Source organism: Rhododendron vialii, chromosome 11a (genome assembly GCF_030253575.1).
Source record: "Rhododendron vialii isolate Sample 1 chromosome 11a, ASM3025357v1".
NCBI lineage: Eukaryota > Viridiplantae > Streptophyta > Magnoliopsida > Ericales > Ericaceae > Rhododendron > Rhododendron vialii.
In genome coordinates this window covers 9,174,074-9,192,509 of record NC_080567.1, presented here as the reverse complement: position 1 = coordinate 9,192,509, position 18,436 = coordinate 9,174,074, and the positions used below count along the sequence as shown (strand labels likewise).

The following is an 18,436-nucleotide window of genomic DNA, read 5'->3' as shown; positions in this document are numbered from 1 at the left end:
CTCGTAGGGTTATATCTAAATACTATCTTTCTAAAAGACAGTAAAACACCTCTCACCTTAAAATGAGTCGTTATTATCGCCTTGTACCTTTCTACCCTTCCCGAGCTATAGAGACCGTAATTAATTTATTTAATTTTAATGTTTAAAATTGAGGAAAATGGGAAAATGTGATGTGTTTTAAGGATTTGGAACTAAAGTGATAGAATTGATTGTGGAAGGGTGCAATGTGTGATTTGTATATATATGGGTATGTATAGGAGGGTGAGAAAGTGGGGGATCATTTTTCTCCTCTCCCCCTCTCACGCCTCTCTCTGTCTCTCTCTCTCTTGCTCTCTCATCCAAAATCTCACCCAAAACACCTCAAAACCTTCAAAAACTAACCTTCATTCCTCGTTCTACGCGTGATTTTGGGCTTGCTCATCGTTTATTAGAGCTCGGTGTGCAGTATTTCGGTCGAATCAAGGTTTTTCGGAAGCTAGGGCTCGTAACTTCTTGGGTTCCGTGCTTCGACTTCGAGGTAGGGATTCTACCTCTCAATATATGTAAAAGATGTGTTTTCTATCCTTGAAATCGTGCTTATGGTTGTTGTCATTGTTGTTGTCATTGAATCCTTGAAAATCTGCTCGAAACCTTGCTGTATTGATACGGGCTTTTTGCCGCATCGATACCATAAGAAAACAGAACCTTCAGAATTTCTGATTTGGTTGTTGTATTTTGGCTGTATCGATACCAGGAGCTTATGGACAGTTTTTGTTGCTTTGTTCCAAACTTCATCGTTTTGACCCCCGATCATTTCTAACTTGTTCTAAGCACTTCCAAATCACCCCATAACATGATTAATCGTATCCGTTGAGTCCATGGGTCTTCTTTGCATCTCTTGTCCTTGTTTGGTAAAATTTGACGTCAAATACCATATGAACTACAATTGGATTGGAATGATGGATTGGAATGACACAGTGTAAGAGTATGAAACGCTTGAACACTTTTGGACACAACGAGAACATTCGGGGCCCATATATCGACAGGTGGGTGCCTGGCAGGGGGTATCAGGATCCCTTAATTGGCCCAGCAAGAGCAAATGCTCATATTGGTTACATTCAAGACCTAGCGATGGGTATGGTGCCTGGCAGGGGGGTATTAGGATCCCTTAATTTGCCCGGCAGGAGCTTCGGCTCATGACACATACGATGAAAAGATGTTGGACACATGAGAAATGGAAATGGTTCTAGTTGAGCTGCACAATGGTCGTTAAGTGGTTGATTGAGCTTATTGAATTACGATTGTTGATTATCCTGTGGTCATTGTTCATGTTCCAATCTTGACATCATCCTAGCATTTCTCTTGCATATATAATGTTAGAGTAGAATTTCCTACTGGGCTAGTGTAGCTCAAACCCTCCATCATTTTCAGGTATTAACTCAAGGCAGTAGCTAGCATGACTGAATGCTTGGACGTGGACACATTTTGAAAGCTAATGATTGGAAGTTACTTATCCATCTTTGTAAATCTCTTTTGGAAAATGTATTGGTAACTCTATTTGTAAATCTTTTGATATGGAATATTGTAAACTCTTAACTCTCTTTCAATACACAGTATTTACGTTAATTTGGGCCTCGGAGCCAAAGATGTAATATTGGAGAACTTTTAGACGTTGAAATGGGAATGCTACATTATTTTGGGTATCGTACGGAATGTTATGAGATTTTATTTATGAAAATCCTTTATTTTTTATGTTGAAAATCAAGGGTGTGACACGAGCCTCGGTTGACTTTTTCTGGACCTCGGGTTTACTATTTCTAGAAACAGAAATGCTAGGGACAAAGAAAATTTATCCCGAAAGTACCCCGAAAACAGCAATCAATGGTTGAGATTCACTTTGATATGTGTGACCCAATCATCAAAGTGATTCTCAACCATTGATTACTGTTTTCGGGATACTTTCGGGGCAAGTTTTCTTGGTACGTAGCATTCCCCTTCTAGAAAATCACAAAAATAATAATAAAATCCAACGAGGGTGGCCTCATTGCTCTTTTTACTTTTTTACCCTTACCGGGTCCCGATTGACTTTTTCTGGGCCCCGGGACAACTTTTTCCCAAATTTTTACCAAATCATTTTCCTAACCTAACTAAGGGATTTTTACCTCCCGAATACCGTTTTACCCCTCCGGCCACCGGTTGACTTTTTCCGGTCCTCAGCTGACTTTTTTCCAAATTTTCACCCAAACAATGTTTCAACCTGCTAAAGCCATTTTCGATGCCAAATTACCATTTTACCCCTCCAGGCCCTGGTCAACTTCTACAGAGCCCCGATTGACCTTTTTACTAAAATTTCACCAAATCAATGTCTTACCCCCATTCGGTCGTTTTTACTATCAAATTATCTTTTTACTCCTCTTGGCCCCGATAGACTATTTCGGGGCTCGGGTTGACTTTTTTCAACTTTCCGTCGTAATCCTGTTTTCAACCCAATAAACCCCTCTTAGGTTCGTGATAAGCCCCTTTCATCCCCAGTGGCCCGCTAACGACTGTTTTCTCTTCTTAGACCCCGAACTACGCGGACTTGATTTTTCCCGGTCTAGAGATACGTAGGTAGACTTTCGACCGAGCTCAGTCCACCGTTCCCCCATTTGAAAAAGATCGTTTTTCTTAGTAAGCATGAGCATGAATAAATCCGTAAAATGACAAACATAATGTCCTTCTATTTCCTCTTTATCCGGAAACAACTCATTTCTATTGCATGTTTAAAGAAGCGAGTACCACAAGGGCGGGATAGGGTGCTCTGGCTTCCCTACACGTAACAATGAATTACCGAACCATTTATTTTCTAACCTCACAAACCTAAAGCCTTTTCCTAAACAGAAAAACGGAGTCACTCTTTTCTAAAAATCAGGTTCTCTCGCCCGATGTTCTTTTTCCAAAATACTTGAACTATTCTTCGGATATTCAAGAGGTGACCAGGCACACCTAAACTCTATGCCCGATGGCGACTCTGAGTTATTTTCTAGACACTTTTGTGGCCCGAACTACGGCCGGACCTGATTCTCCTTTCCCCTGACATACGTAGGCAGCTTGAGAAGAGCTCGATCCCTTTTTAAAATAAAACCCCCCGCATTTTCTAAAATTCAAACCTTTTTCTAAAATATCCAAAGCCTTTTTATAGAATAGAAAATTAGAGGCAGGTCCCCTTTTCTAGGTTTGGTTTGATCCCAACCCTGAATATTATTTCTGAACCTTGATTGGCTCAGATATGTTGAATAAAGTCTTTTTTACCCCGTTCCAACTGAGACGAAGAAAATCTCTTCTTCTCTCCTCCCTTCCTCTCTCTGCAACCATTCTCGCCATCTCCTCAGCATCGCTTCCGCTCTCACCCACTCCAATCTCCTCGTCTCTTTACCTCCTCCTCTGCTGCCTCGCTCGCCGCCGCCACCGACAGCGGCACATCTGCCGCCATAGATGAAGGCGACGCCCAAGACATAGATCGGCGACTCGCGCCGCCGTCGACTGCGGAGTCTACAATAGACTCGGATTCAGCAAAGTTGGAGAAAGAGTCGAAGTGCTTGAAAAGCAGGCGATCGAGGGTCGTAGCCTTTGTATCTGTCCTCGTTGAAAGCCTGAGTTGTGGGGGCGGGTGAGTCATCGCTGAGTTGATTGAACGAGTCAGTGAAGAATGAAGAGGCCATGGGTGTTGGAAATCTATTTGGTGCTTCAGTACATTCAAAGTCAAGTGCATCATTTTGTTTGTATGTGTAGAGTTTGAATTCAACAAAAAATTTCTCTCACTAATTGATTACTGTACAAGGGAAAATAAGTGCGTCATTTTTTTTCTTTTCTTTTTCATTTTGCTTTTTATGATGGTAAAGTATATATAAGTTGGTTTTGGAAATTAGAATCTCTTTTTTATTACTCTTTTTTATTTTTGTTCAATTTTTGTTCGTGTGTATTTTCTGAGTATTGTGTTTTTCTATGAGAATTTTGAATTTTCTATGAGAACTGTATATTTTTCTATGAAAAATGTCTATGAGAACTATGTATTTTTCTATGAGAAGTGTGTATTTTCTATGAGATTTGTGTATTGTTCATGAGAACTGTGTATTTTCTATGAGAACAATGTATTTTTTTTGAGAACTGTGAACTGTGTATTTTTCTATGAGAATCGTGTATTGTCCATGAAAACTGTGTATTTTTTATAAGAACTATGTCTTTTCTATGAGAACTGTGTATTTTAGTGTGTAGTGAGGTTATTTGAACTGTGTATTTACATTATTTTCTAGTTCACGTTTTTATAGCATGTTCACATAGCATAGAGAACTGGCAATTCTCATAAAATTGACTATGAGAATTAGCAATTCTCATAACCAGTTCACAAAACTAGTTCTCTATAAGAACAGTCATTTCTCATAGCCAATTCTCATAGAACTGACCATGAAAACTAACAGTTCTCATAGAACTGACTATGAGAATTGACAGTTCACATAGCCAGTTCTAATAGCTCAATTCACATTGTCAATTCTCTATGAGAACTGAGCCGTTCTCATAGAACTGACTATGAGATTTGGCAGTTCTCATAGCCAATGGTATTTTTGTCTGAAGTAATATGATTCAGGAATTGATTTTAAAAATATAGCTCTCATAGCCATAGTTTATGAGTATTTTTGTCCAAAATAATATGTTAACTCGGGCTATGCGAACTGGCAGAGATATTTTTGTCCAAAATATTATGTTAACTGGTTATGAGAATTGGCTGTTCTCATAGTCAGTTCACATAGCCAAAGGTATTTTTGTCTGAAATAATGAGTCAGGAGTTGATTTTAAAATTTTAAATTTTACTAAAAATGGACATGTACACAAAAAGTTAAGAAGAATGGGCAAAATAATAAAAATGCATCAAAAGTCAAGAAAAAAGACTGAAATAAAAAAAGAATATATTTGTCAGGATTAAATTAAGTCCGAACCTACTTTTTAGGACTGGCCTCTAAATTCTCCTTTATAGAACACAAAACTCCTCATTTTCCCTTCTTTTTAAAAAACCTACGTTACAATCCATAGAAACTGGATCACTTATCTCCCGATTGTTTCCCTCTCACTCTCGCCCCTTGTTCTCCCTCCCAGAGGGAAGGAGAAGGCGAGCGAAGACACTCGGCCCCGCCCCCGCAGGGGGTGGGAGGAAATAGGGGTAAAATCCCGAGCACAACAATTGGCGACTCCGCTGGGGAATACTTTGATAATTCTGGCTCCTAGGTTCGCAGCACGCGAAGAAGTTATACCCGGATCCCCTCAGCTCAATGATAGGGCCTCCTATAAAGAAAATAGTTTTTTCTAGCTTTATTTATACCCGGTCCGGAGTGCAATAACCATTTCTCTATCTTACGACCGTATTATCTTCTCCAACCATCTCCCAAGTACCCAGATCAAAAACCAAAAAAAGGCACAAGCATTCCGTGAACATATTGCGCGCACACACAAATTACAAATGGATGAGCTTCCCAAGCAAACCGTGAGCACAAGCTGCTTGACATCCTTCCAGCTTTGATTATGGTTCCAGTTTGTCGAGTTCTGAGCCTTACCAAAAATTTACATAAGGCTATAAATCTTTGTTACCAGTCTCACAACAGCAAAATAAATGACAAAGCCACACAAAAAACATCCCAATAATATACGTCCTCAACAAACACAAGCAGCTACCTGTTGCAGAAAACATTAAGTGCACCTTTGCAATAGATTCTGAAGATCACTCTTGCGGTTATGGCACATTGGAAGCTGTGTCAGTGTGGTTGCCACAGCTTACACGTATAGGCCAACACCAGCTCTAAAAGTTGCTTAGAAACTGATTCAGAGAACCACAATTTCAGTATTTTCGGTTCTGTTTTCCCCTACAAGCTTTTACAAATCTAAAAGCTTTCGCAAAGAAGCCATCTATGTTGTTTTAGATTCGGGTAGTGCCGTGAACCTTATTAAGTAAAACCCTTTTCCCGAAACAGTACTTGCACACACAAACCAACCACAACCACCCCCAGTTCAAAAGCTGAAAGGCTATCAAATTACCGATCATGAATCTTCTTACTGTTGCATTGTGGGCTCGGGCTCATCAAGAACTCTCATCGGCCTCCAACCAGATTCTTCTCTAGGCAATCTCAATGCAACAAAGTGCAGAGCATCACTTTTCACCTGATAAATGTGACATGCCCATGGATATGAATCTGGTGCTGACCAAATCTTTTGGTCTTCAAATACTGTCTCCTCGGCAATTGATTCAGCCACACAGTACACTAAATCAGAATCTGGCTCTTCAAAATTGGGCACAGCTATGCATCCCGGAGAAACAAAACCGTCTGGAGCACGTGGGTGCCATATGGATATGGGGTTTGCGTAATCGTCCTGGCAATTCCTCCATACCTGCACAGCAGTTGACACTATTATTCCACATTCCGAACAACTCTGGAAATCAACATTCCTCATTAGCAAAAGTGAAAGAGAGAATTGAGTAGGGGTTCTGGCTTGCACGTATGTTCAAGTTGATCAAAACATTGCCACTTCAAAGGAAAAAGAAACAGGTGTGTGCTTGTGGATGTAAATCTTAACGGGTTTCCTTAGAAACCATGCATTTTGGATCTTTTGTGAAAGGAAAATAAAACGACAAAGTAAGGAAAATGCTACATGTGAAGACAATTTAGGATGCAAATATACTAGCTTGCACGGGAAAGAATAGGTGTTAATTTTGTAGAGATGTGAGCACATGAGCTTGTGCATGTGTGCTCTTGTTTTCCAGGAAGAGACAAGAAAATATAAGAAACAAAAGGCAAAGGAACTAGTTATGGACAAGTGTCATGTTTTTAGATTTATTGGACAAAGTCGGGTTGTACAATAAAGAAGAAAAAGGGGTGAGGAATTCTAAAAGGGGGAAGCTGGTAGAGGCGAAAGAGGTAGGTAAGTAGAGAGAGGAAGGGTATACATGACAGATATGTCGGATTAGAAATGAACGGTTTGGAGTTTGGTATTTTTGATGGGGTATTACTTAATATAATTTTAAGGTGTTAAATCACCATATTTTGGTATTTGATTCGGTCTTGTTGGACCGCTTTTCCACCATCTCTCCTAAAACCAATTCGTGTTAGGGAGGACTTCAAGTAAATCTTTTATGGCATTCGACATCGCACCCGCAAGTCCGGTTTTAGAGCAGTCACAGGTAGTGACATTGTGTAACCAAATCCATGGGGGCACTCAGGGCCAAACAAGTCTGAAGGATTATAATTGGCTTGGGGGTGGGTTGTTTTATTTAGTAGTGCTTGAGGAGCTGGGGCGTTACAATTGGTTAAAAAAGGAACAAGATATTAAACTACTAGTGCATATGCATATTTGAAGGGCAACCAAACCAAAGAATTGAATTTTTCAAGACAAATACCAACACGCCACCTACTCATTTTGCTAACCCATTTGTTATCTTGCCTTTGAACCTCCCGCCTACCATGTAATCATAGTCGCCTATGGAAGAAAGGCTAGCAACATTTGAAAGGACATGTGAGAGTATAAAAATTAAAGAAGTACAACTAAAAGTTCCGGGGAAGTAATAGAAAAATAGGGGCAAGCAAAACTGGAGCGAAATAGTCCCTCTGACCCTCTTTGTTTGTTCCATTTGGGAGTTACAACCTTTGAAGTAGACATGCATACAATGCACTCCAATTAGAATGTAATGGTATTTAATTCAACATTACCTCTTTATCCCCATTGTATGAAGTATCCATAACCATTTACAAGGGATAGTTTTGGAAAGCCAAAAAGTTTTATGCCTTTGCTGCCTTGTAAAGAAGTTTAACTTACGCCATCTCATGGCTGGTATTAACCTTTTCTGTTTGAGGTTACATTTCTGTATTCTACACTATGTAATTGGGATTTTCCCCATCGATTTATATGCACAATCCACCCATCAATAAAAGTTCATAATGATGCAAACTTCTATCCCACCGCCCCCGTCTTTCTCCCACTATTTTCCTAGCATATAAGATGAACTCAGGAAGGTTTAATTATATGAAAACACCACAAGTTAAAGTTTAGACCAAAATGGATGCAAGAACCAGAAGATAAAGTCACCCTACTACACACCTTATCTAGTTAAATCTTTTTATTTGCATTTAGAAGATTGAAAGCTTTGTGTTCAAAGACTTACCAAAATGCTCTAAACTCCAAAAGACATGCTAGTATGATGAGATTAAATTTATCGATTGACCAGAACAATGAAAAGCCATGTTGTGTTCAGATAGTTGCCCAAAGACTTTAGACTCTGGAAGACATGCCAGTACAATTAGGTTAAATTTATTGCTTGCTGCTTACCAGGTCATAACCAACTGGAAGTACGAACAATTCCTTAACATAACGATAAACAGCAGCAACATTTGGAGGATGGGTGCCGACACGAGCAATATCCCCGACTGAGACATACCTGAAAATTTAAGTCCTAGGTTCATGTTTAAATACTGGCATAAAGAACTTAACAAGCACATGACAATAAGAAGTCAAACATTTGGAAGTTAAACATAAATTTTAAGCATGTAGGACAAAATCCAGGGTCCAGCCTGGAAAACAGAAAGAAAGCTTTCGTCATCTCAACTACAGAACTACTTCCATAGTTTGAAAATGAGAGGATTTTAGTAGAACTTAGAGGAGGATTTTAGTAGAACTTAGAGATCTTGGGCCCGAAATCTATACAGTTCATCAAGTAACCAAAAAAGGTTAAAATACTCCACGATTAATTGCTGTTTTGCAATATCATCCAGCCTAATATCCAAGATATTAGGATCAGCTTTTATAACCAGCTTCAAAGGACCAGTGAATACAGGCTGAAAAGTGCCATAAGACAAGCCACTAGTGAAAAGGAAAACCAGAATATATGAGAAGAGAGGAGTTATGATTACCCATCAGGACAGACTGGTCGCCAAATGCTACAGATTTGACCATCTTCCGCAGCCTGATATGAAATGGAAGAATGAACTAAAAAAGGGCTGCAACACCCAGGCAACCTAAAACTTGAGATGAAAAAGATTAAAGCAAGCCCACAACACTTACTTGCTTTCGGCATAATGCGCATCTACCTCTTGATTCTTGTTCACTGCTCCAAACTTTTATAAAGTTGATGCTATGTTTAACAAATCTCCTTTTGTCAGATAACGAACTTGACGAGGAGAGCTTTCTTGACTTGACCCTGGCTTTGTTCTGGGTAGACAAATCACCGTTATCAGCTCCACTCCAAGCAAAGCACACAAATCTCTGGCTTGAAGGAACCTGCACATCAAGAATCTTAAACTTGTCACATACGGGGATCCCCAAAATATAGCTGAATCCATGTACAAAATCTGACCCGCAATGCCAAGCTTTTCATGTGTGACTGGTATGCTTTCCACATCTTACGGACTGTAGAGCATATCCTAACAGCTTGCACTTCTCCTCCCTCTAATTCATTTTCCACTGTGCACTTTATGACTTGGGCAAAGGCTTCTGATCTCCTAATTTTTTTGAGATGGAGAATCAAGTGGGAAGGTACCGCACAACCAGCTTTTGCCAACTCCACTGTCATGAGCTCTTCCCAAGGTACATCCCACATGATCTTGCAAGGTTTTTTATCCATCTTGTCAGGGGCCAGGCACTTTCCACGCAGAGAAGACAAGGTGTCAATATTGAGTGATATCAAGTTCTTAATAATCATTAAATTAGGAGTAAAGTGTGGAACTAAGTTCCATGGTGCAACCTGCAGTAGCATCACTCTCTTATTAGTAACTAAAACAATCCTTTGGTATGGCACGATGAAATGATTTTCATAATAGTCGGACCAAGCAAATTTTGAGGGCTCTTTGAATATCTCAGTGCACCCGAAATGCCGACTTGCTTCCGCAAGGTAAAGTATAATCTGGAAACCAAAAAAAGAAAGCTTACACAAGGCATTCATGACTGATCTCCAAATAACTAGGGATAAAAGAAATTGAAACAGATTTGTCACAAATACAGACATGCATTTCTATGTCGTAACGTAAAATCCTGAGCAACAGATGCATATGATGGATTGATCTGAAAGGAAACAAAAAATGATCGAAAGTATACCTGACCAACAGCCTCTCTTTCATTATATTCCCCAAGTATATGGTCTGCACGAATAACCCGCGGACTTCTAATTCTCTGGAAGGTAGTCTTGCTATTGAGAACCTCTAAGCAGCGGGAACAACTTGCCCCAATACCATCCACAGTCAATGAGAAGAAATCTAATGCACCACTAACTGGTTGTACAATGATTCCCAGGAATGCTCGTCCCAGCCCATGAGCAAGCCCAAGTATTCCATTTTGTCTGGCACTCTCCATAGGCTTCGTCACGACTCCAGAAACTCCAAAAGCAAAACCTTGGGCAAGAGCTTCTGTTCCTTGTATGATTCCATCACCTACCCCGGTTATTCTTCTTGATGATACCTGATGCCATGTTTCATTTCCTTGTCAGATTTGGATTGTCCCTATGGATATTTGACTCGATTAATACCAGTAATACTGTTACCTGCTTTGAACGAAGTTGCAGAAACTGTCCATCTGTTGAGAGTTCTGCAAATCCTTTACTAAGAGAAGCTAATGTTGAGCTCGTCATTCCGAGTACATCAAATGAAAAAATCAAGTGTAGAGGATTATGGATTAAATCTCTCCATAAACGATTGCCAATAGCAGGAATAACAGAGCTTTTCCTCATGAATCTGTCTCTGTGCATCACCCTCCTCAGATGCACCTAACATAGGGAAAAAAACCAAGCTGTCACGATTAACATGGGGTTCAATAACTAAAACAGGTGTTATTTAACGAAACTCATCACTATCTTCTCAGAATTAATTCCACAGAATCATGGGGTTGTAAAAGAAAGAAAAACATGAAAATGACGATTAGGGTCAAATTTACTGTGACTAATGTGAGGTAACCTGGGTGCTGTTTTTAGGCCAATGAGGACCTTTCTTAAGGCTTTGTTGGATTACACTGATAATTTCGGCCTAATTTTTTATTGGATAGAGATTATGGTTTGCAATAAACATCAGTTAAACCATCTACTATCTGCTAGCGCACACCACCCGGCCAGTCATTGGTTGCTGGTTGTCAAATTGTCGGTAACATCTCTCTAACCACTTGGGGTGGTACAGGAGGAATTGTTGGTATTTGCATTCTTGGATTGGTATAAGATAACAAAAAGATAAGGAGGTTTCCATTTTATTTGCTTCCCTTATTCAGGGGTTCATTATTGGTATAGCAATGTGTGTAAAGGAAAGAAAAACAATTCTGGGATGAAGTCTTGACCAAGAAATGGAGGAATCATGGTGGGTTTTCTTCAAACAAGAGAACTGGTTAAGAGAACATACATAGAGGTTATGCATGGGCTAAATGTGGGGTGTGATGTTTCTATGAGCGAGAAAGCAATGCTTGGTGAAGTAAATGAGGGATCAACAGATACTTAGAGGGAAAGAAAAAATAAAAGTGAGCAAGGGCTGTAGTGAGTTTTTTTTTTTTTTTTTTTCTCTCATAAAACTGCACTCACTTTTTTTTAGTGGATTTTTTTCTTGTTCATGGACGTAGGAAAATTGGTAAAAAAATCAAGTAAATTAGTGTATTGAGTTCTCTTTTGTGTGTGCTTAACTGTTTGATGTGCTCCCATTGTAGATCCTCAGAAGTCCCAGAACAAATTTTTTACCCAACCTAGTATCTATTTGATCCTCATGCAATCCAGTGGGTGTTATTATCTCTCTATCTACCTCTCTTTGATCCTTGAACTAAGAATCTTTGTTTGCAGTTTCAAACTGGGAATTTCTTCGTTCCATTTTTTCAAAACCTATTTAAAAATGTATTAGTTTAAGAAATCTCTCTCTCTCTCTCTCTCTCTCTCTCTCTCTCTCTCTCTATATATATATATATATATATATATATATATATATATCGGGACGGTTGAAGGAACACCCAAAAAAACACCCCAAATCTCAATCTCATAGTTCCCAATCAAATTTATGTGTGTGTATATATATATATATATATATATATATATATATATATATGAGTTAGGTTCCGGTGAGGGATCCCTCATTTTATTAAAATGAGGGACTCTCCTTCCCGATTGAATTTCAATGATCCGAGCCGCTCAAAGTGATCAGAACGTGATTTTAAGGGTCCCCGTGAGAAATCAGTAAAAAAAATGACCGGGAAGGGCTTCATCCGAGCAGTTTTCATTGAACGGTTCAAAAAAAACTGCTCGGATGACGCCCTTCCCGGTCATTTTTTTTGCTGATTTCTTGCGGGGCCCCTTAAAATTACGTTCTGCACACATTGAACGGTTCGGATTTTCAAAATTTGATCGGGAAATGAAAGTCCCTCATTTTGTTAAAATGAGGGATCCCTCACTTGAAAATTCCTCTATATATATATATATATATATATATATATATATATATGAAGATATAGATATATACAGTGAGCTTCTAATAAGGACCTTCAAATGAGGACCAAAGTTAAGGACCTCATAGTTTGGAGCCTTCTAGATCATATTTTGATGATCAAACCGTTCAACTTGTTTAAAACATGTTTTTAAGGATATCCGCGAGAAATTGGCTCAAAATATAACCGAGAAGTGCTTACTAGAAATCAGCTCAAAATATGACCGAGAAGTGCTTGACCCTAACAGTTTGTTATAAAGCTTGACAGGAACTGTTCTATGTAAAAAATGTTTGGATTACTAGAAATCAGCTCAAAATATGACCGAGAAGTGCTTGACCCTAACAGTTTGTTATAAAGCTTGACAGGAACTGTTCTATGTAAAAAATGTTTGGATCAAGCACTTCCCGGTTATATTTTGAGCTGATATATATATATATATATATATATATATATATAGTAAGCTTCTAATGCGGACCTCCGCATCCAAGCAAAGTGTGGACTTCCCATTTCCTGATCGAATTTCGACGATCTGAGCCGCTCAATGTGTTCAGAACGTGATTTTAAGGGTACCTATGAGAAATCAACAAAAAGAAAACTAGGAAAGGCTTCATCCGATCAGTTTTTTTTTATTTTTTATTGAACGGTTCAAATAAAAACTGCTCAAATGAAGCCCTTCCCAGTCATTTTTTTTGCCAATTTCTCGCGACTACTCTTAAAATCACGTTTTGAACACATTAAACGGCTCGGATCATCAAAATTCAATCGGAAAAAGGGAGAAATGGGGTGATCCGCACTTTGCTTGGATGCGGAGGTCCGCATTAGAAGCTTACAATATATATATATATATATATACGGGGCGGTTCCGGAGACACTTAAAAAAACACTTCATAGTTTCCGATCGAATTTTGATGATCCGGGCCGTTCAATGTGATCAAAACGTGATTTTAAGGGTGCCCGCGAGAAATCAGCAAAAAAAAAGACCGGGAAGGGCTTCATCCGAATAGTTTTTTATTGAACATTATTGAACGGTCCATTAAAAAACTGCTCAAATCAAGCCCTTCCCGGTTAGTTTTTTCGTCAGTTTCTTGCTGGCACTCTTAAAATCACGTTCTGAACACATTGAGCGGCTCGGATCATCAAAATTTGATCGGGAACCATGAGATTAAGATTTGGAGTGTTTTTTTAAGGGTTTTTTTAAGTGTCCCCGGAACCGGCCCGATATATCGGGACAGTTCAAGGGACACCCAAAAAAACACCCCATATCTCAATCTTAGAGTTCCCGATCAAATTTTTATGATCCGAACCGTTCAATGTGTGCAGAATGTGATTTTACGGGTGCCCACAAGAAATTAGCAAAAAAAATGACCGGCAAATGCTTGATTTGAGCAGTTTTTATTTGAACCGTTCAATAAAAAACTGTTCGAAACTGTTCGGATCAAGCCTATTCCGGTCATTTTTTTTGCTGATTTCTCGCTGGTACCTTTAAAATCACGTTCTGACCACATTGAGCAGCTCGGATCATCAAAATTTGATAGGGAACTATGAAGTTTTTTTTTAGGTGTTTTTTTGGGTGTCCTCGAAAAAAACACCCCAAATCTAAATCTCACAGTTCCCAATCGAATTTTTATGATCCAAACCGTTCAGTGTGTGCAGAATGTGATTTTAAGAGTGGCCGCAAGAAATTAGCAAAAACAATGGCCGGGAAAGGCTTGATTTGAGCAGTTTTTATTTGAACCGTTCAATAAAAAACTATTCGAAACTGTTCGGATCAAGCCCTTTCCGGTCATTTTTTTTTCTGATTTCTCGCGAGTACCCTTAAAATCACGTTTTGAACACATTAAGCGGCTCGGATCATCAAAATTTGATCGGGAACTATGAGGTGTTTTTTTGAGTGTTCCTTAAACCGCCCCCATATATATATATATATATAGAGAGAGAGAGAGAGAGAGTTAGGTTCCGGTGAGGGATCCCTCATTTTATTAAAATGCGGGACTCCCCTTCCCGATTGAATTTCGATGATCCGAGCCGCTCAAAGTGATCAGAACGTGATTTTAAAGGTCCTCGTGAGAAATCAGCAAAAAAAATGACCGGGAAGGGCTTCATCCGAGCAGTGTGTGTGTGTGTCAAACACACTTTCTCAAACTTCTTTGAAATTGATCAATTTTGTGGAACTTGGAATCTTAGTTCCACGTCAGTTTGTCTTATGATAAGCAGGTACACTGCTTAGATACGGGCAGAGAGTCTGGAGACACAGACATGTTACAAACAGCACAAGAACTTCCAATCTCAAAAATAGAACAGTTCCGACTGTCCAGGCAAGTAAGTAGACTGACCTGAATTTTAAATGCATTTCCAACAGCTGACAATATTGGGCTCCAAACACCTAGAACCCCATGCGGTCTTTGAGCTGGTGATGTCTCCAAAGACACCTTTAGCCTCACTTCAGAAACATCTATTAGGCTGAAAAGATGTAAAATCCCAAACTTTTCATTTGCACATTAATTTGCAATTAATGGCTTACGACGTCTTATGGATCAATATGATCATCAGATCATGCACAGCAAATAATTGGCAAGGGACCTTATGTTCTACCGAACAATAAAGAAAATCCGGTTACGCTAGCAAGGGCATTATTCTGCATTTACCAACTTCCGAAGCCAGAAATCCTAACATGCAGGGAGGGTGAAATTGAACCCTCCTGATCCATGAACATCAGTTCAGACAGCTTGCCTCAGGGAGAGTGACACCAAAATGACGAAAATAGAAAAGAAGAATGAAATAAAAGGACAATGTCTATGGGAAGTGCAGTTTTTAATTAGCTTGCATAGCCAAATGGCAAGTACTTGAGAGGCCCAAAAGGGCCTTACATTAGTTTCGGAGGCACTGTTATATTGATGTTGGGACAAGCTCCAACACTCCCCGTACGTGTGACCCCATACGCATGATTGACCGGAAAAAAGATATGACACACCAGAAGGATAACAAGGTGCACCTATGCCACAAACAAGGGGAATCCTAGCAAATCACTGCTAATTGAAACAAAGGGCCAAGCCAGAGTTAGCTTTGATACTATGCTAAAGAATCCCACTCCAAAGTCAAAAACAAATGGCAATGAGTGAAGCCACAAGGATCATATTATAGTTTAGGGAACCATCTTATCCACGGAGGACAAGCTCCAACAACAATAAACACAAAGCATGGCATTTAATTATCCATCCATCAATAGCAAACACTATATCCAGACCACAACTTGTAAAATTCAAACAATACTTTAGTATTCAAAATATGGAGTGGATATAGCTTATATCAAGCATCGCAATTCATGTTTCCCCATAAAAAAAACCGTTTCTGAGAAATTATCACTTTCAGCTGATATCAAAAGACTCCACGTATTAAAATACAGCGCTACACATTCCTCAGAGGTGACAAGTTAGGGACAGCAATAAAGAAAAGCAATTGCCAAGACACTCTTGGCAACGACAGACATCCTAGACAGGTGACAAGTTTCACATAAATAATGTGATTAAGAGACTTTATAGGAGAATCATCTAGCAGAAAAAGTAACCAAAACATTTCAACTTCAGCTGCATACAAAGAAGCAATAAAAGAATTCTTACTCTATGCGTATCTCTGGATCAACTTGCGTGATACTAGAATTTTGTGGAAGACGATCTAGTTGAAGGTGGTTATAGAAATCCACAAAAGCCCAGATAATTGGCTCATGAATGCCAAGCCTCCAACACTTATCCGTTACCTATCAAAACAAAATAATTGTGTATATAAAATATCATCCTTTCGCATGCCACATGGTAAAATTTCAGCTGTGGGAATGCTATTAAGAAACATTACCCGTATGTACACATATGGATAGACCTGGACACCATCAGGGTTCTCATTGCGAATTGTTATAGTCATCTTGAAAACAGGATGATGCATATCAATGGTCTGCTCAGGTGCCAACAACACAGGCATTGGTGTCAAAGGGAGCTGGTTGTCAAGCTGCAAGTACCCCAATATAAGCTTGAACCTGGATCAATGAAACGTAAATTCAGCTCAGCAAAAAAGCATCATAATCACAAGAACATGGGACTAGACAACTGGAAAGTAATTGGCAACATCTTACTAGTATTAAGAAAAACATTTTTCCTTCATGGACAACGCTTAGATTTATGAAAGTGAAGACGAAGACAAATGCTAACAACAAAAGGGAACGTGTGGAACTTACCTCTTGAATTTATTCTAACTTAGTTGAAAGTGCAAAACTACCTATCTAGGAACTATGGAACACAACATGACAATAACTTAATAGTAGGGATATCCATTTATGCAATACACCTAAATGGAGGAGAAAAACAACCTCAAACCGGATGTAGGTCTTACATTTTGGAGAAGCATTACCTTATGAAGCACATAAAGAGTACTAGTACAATAAGGTATGTCAATAAGGAAAAACTTAGATAAAAGGATATGAGTATGATTGCATCAACTGGTTTTTGTCAAGATAGTATATCATAACCAATTTGGAGATATCTATAATAAAAGAAACAAAGGAAACTTGAATGCCTTAGTTAACACAGGCTCCAACAAACAAGCCACAATCTAACGCCAAAAGTTAAGTACAAACCAGAGTTTATTATTATTGCATTACCAAACAAATTGGAGGAAGTATCAATACTCTAGACTATCAATGAAGGAAGTATGGTAATGTGCACATAAATTGAATTGGGTCTCTAGGCCTGCCCTCTCTAATGCCATTTGGCTTTGATTTGGGGGCATGGTTCTGCTACAAAACAGGTATAGGGGGCGGCTCTTTCAGTGGTATTCTGAGAGCAGCCACTTTGTGCATATTGCCAAAGGTTAGGTCTGTCTCCAATCCTCCCCGCCCATACCCCCAATGATTGGGGAGTACATGGGTTTTTTTGTTGTTGTACCAAACAAACAAACAAACCAAGGCTTAATTACAAATTCTAAGAACAAGAAAAAGGCCCATCAAGCTAGCTTCATGTGTATAAAAGAAAAATACTGTTCCAGCAGAGGTACGTGTGGGTATGCACTAGGTACCTCTGGTGGTAATGGCATTACCGAAGAAAAAATATTTGCATTTGCTTCGCATGACTCTCGTCTCCAGTTCGGATACAGATACACCATGCAAAATACCAGTACGCAACACATATAGCGTATGGGTTTGACATGTTTTTTGAAGCACCCATGGTTCATTTGTCACTTACTAAAGCATCCATTATTAAAATAAAAGTGAATATAACTTGCTAGAGGCAATAGAAACAACTAGAGCAGTAAAGTCCTAAGCCCTAAGCCCAAACCTGGGGGTGGGGGGCCGTTTGGAAGGGATATAAAGTAAGAACCCGTACAATAAAGAAGTAGAGTACAGTGTAGATTAATTAACAACAATAGATATATGCTCACCTGCTTGTAGTTCCACTGTCATAACCAGTTGAATAAGATATGAAGAATCGCTCAAGGTACAAGTACGAAAGCTCCTTTGGTCTATGGTCTACAACAGAAACGCCAACAACTCCCAGCTCAACAATAAGCTCGAGAGGAGCTGCATTCTCTTGTGTCTTGCTCTGCATGTGAGAAGTTCCCCAATTGCCACCAGATGCCAGTAACTTACCAACTTCATTTGAACTAGAGCCTGACCTGTCATCTGTGAACCTAGCAACCTTGATATGACCCATTTCAAAAACATGAAAAGACAGGCCTAAACCACCATCTACAGAATATGATCCTCTCTTATCCAACTCAAGATTACAGACTACAGTACCATTGCCGCCATCAATTTTAGCGTCAATGAGTCCTTGGCCATAGGGATCCTCCCACAAAAAATTGGTAGTTGAAAGAGGGTTTAACTGAACCCAGGAGTCATCACTAAATCCAGATTGGCGAACGCTTATTGTCTTGTTAGCTGTTCTGTTCTCGAGCCTGTTAAATAATAAATTGAATCAAAAAATTGGAAAAGAAGAAGTACAATAACCAGGAACTCAAG

The 18,436-nt window shown here is 39.2% G+C and overlaps 1 protein-coding gene and 1 non-coding gene across 10 annotated transcripts in view; one reads left to right on the top strand and one right to left on the bottom strand.

Moving 5' to 3' along the window:
* Positions 1-5,464: 5,464 nt before the first annotated feature.
* The window catches only part of LOC131307586 (uncharacterized), a 71,058-nt gene continuing 58,086 nt past the window's right edge, over positions 5,465-18,436 (bottom strand). For 4 of the 9 annotated variants that reach the window (XM_058334181.1, XM_058334182.1, XM_058334183.1 and 1 more), the window contains 12 exons: positions 17,857-18,372; positions 16,282-16,459; positions 16,050-16,186; positions 14,766-14,892; positions 10,529-10,750; positions 10,087-10,446; positions 9,737-9,895; positions 9,350-9,634; positions 9,058-9,273; positions 8,907-8,959; positions 8,326-8,434; positions 5,465-6,393 (listed from right to left, as the gene is read on the bottom strand). In XM_058334181.1, coding sequence (XP_058190164.1) covers positions 6,058-6,393; positions 8,326-8,434; positions 8,907-8,959; positions 9,058-9,273; positions 9,350-9,634; positions 9,737-9,895; positions 10,087-10,446; positions 10,529-10,750; positions 14,766-14,892; positions 16,050-16,186; positions 16,282-16,459; positions 17,857-18,372 — 2,698 coding nt within the window. In that variant the 3' untranslated portion in view covers positions 5,465-6,057. Of the gene's footprint in view, positions 6,394-8,325; positions 8,435-8,906; positions 8,983-9,057; positions 9,274-9,349; positions 9,635-9,736; positions 9,896-10,086; positions 10,447-10,528; positions 10,751-14,765; positions 14,893-16,049; positions 16,187-16,281; positions 16,460-17,856; positions 18,373-18,436 lie in introns of all 9 variants that reach the window. The other 5 variants (XM_058334184.1, XM_058334185.1, XM_058334186.1 and 2 more) reach the window with 5 other exon arrangements.
* Positions 17,118-17,225, top strand: LOC131309028 (small nucleolar RNA snoR100). Its single transcript, XR_009194702.1, has one exon. It is a non-coding gene; the product is annotated as a small nucleolar RNA snoR100 (small nucleolar RNA).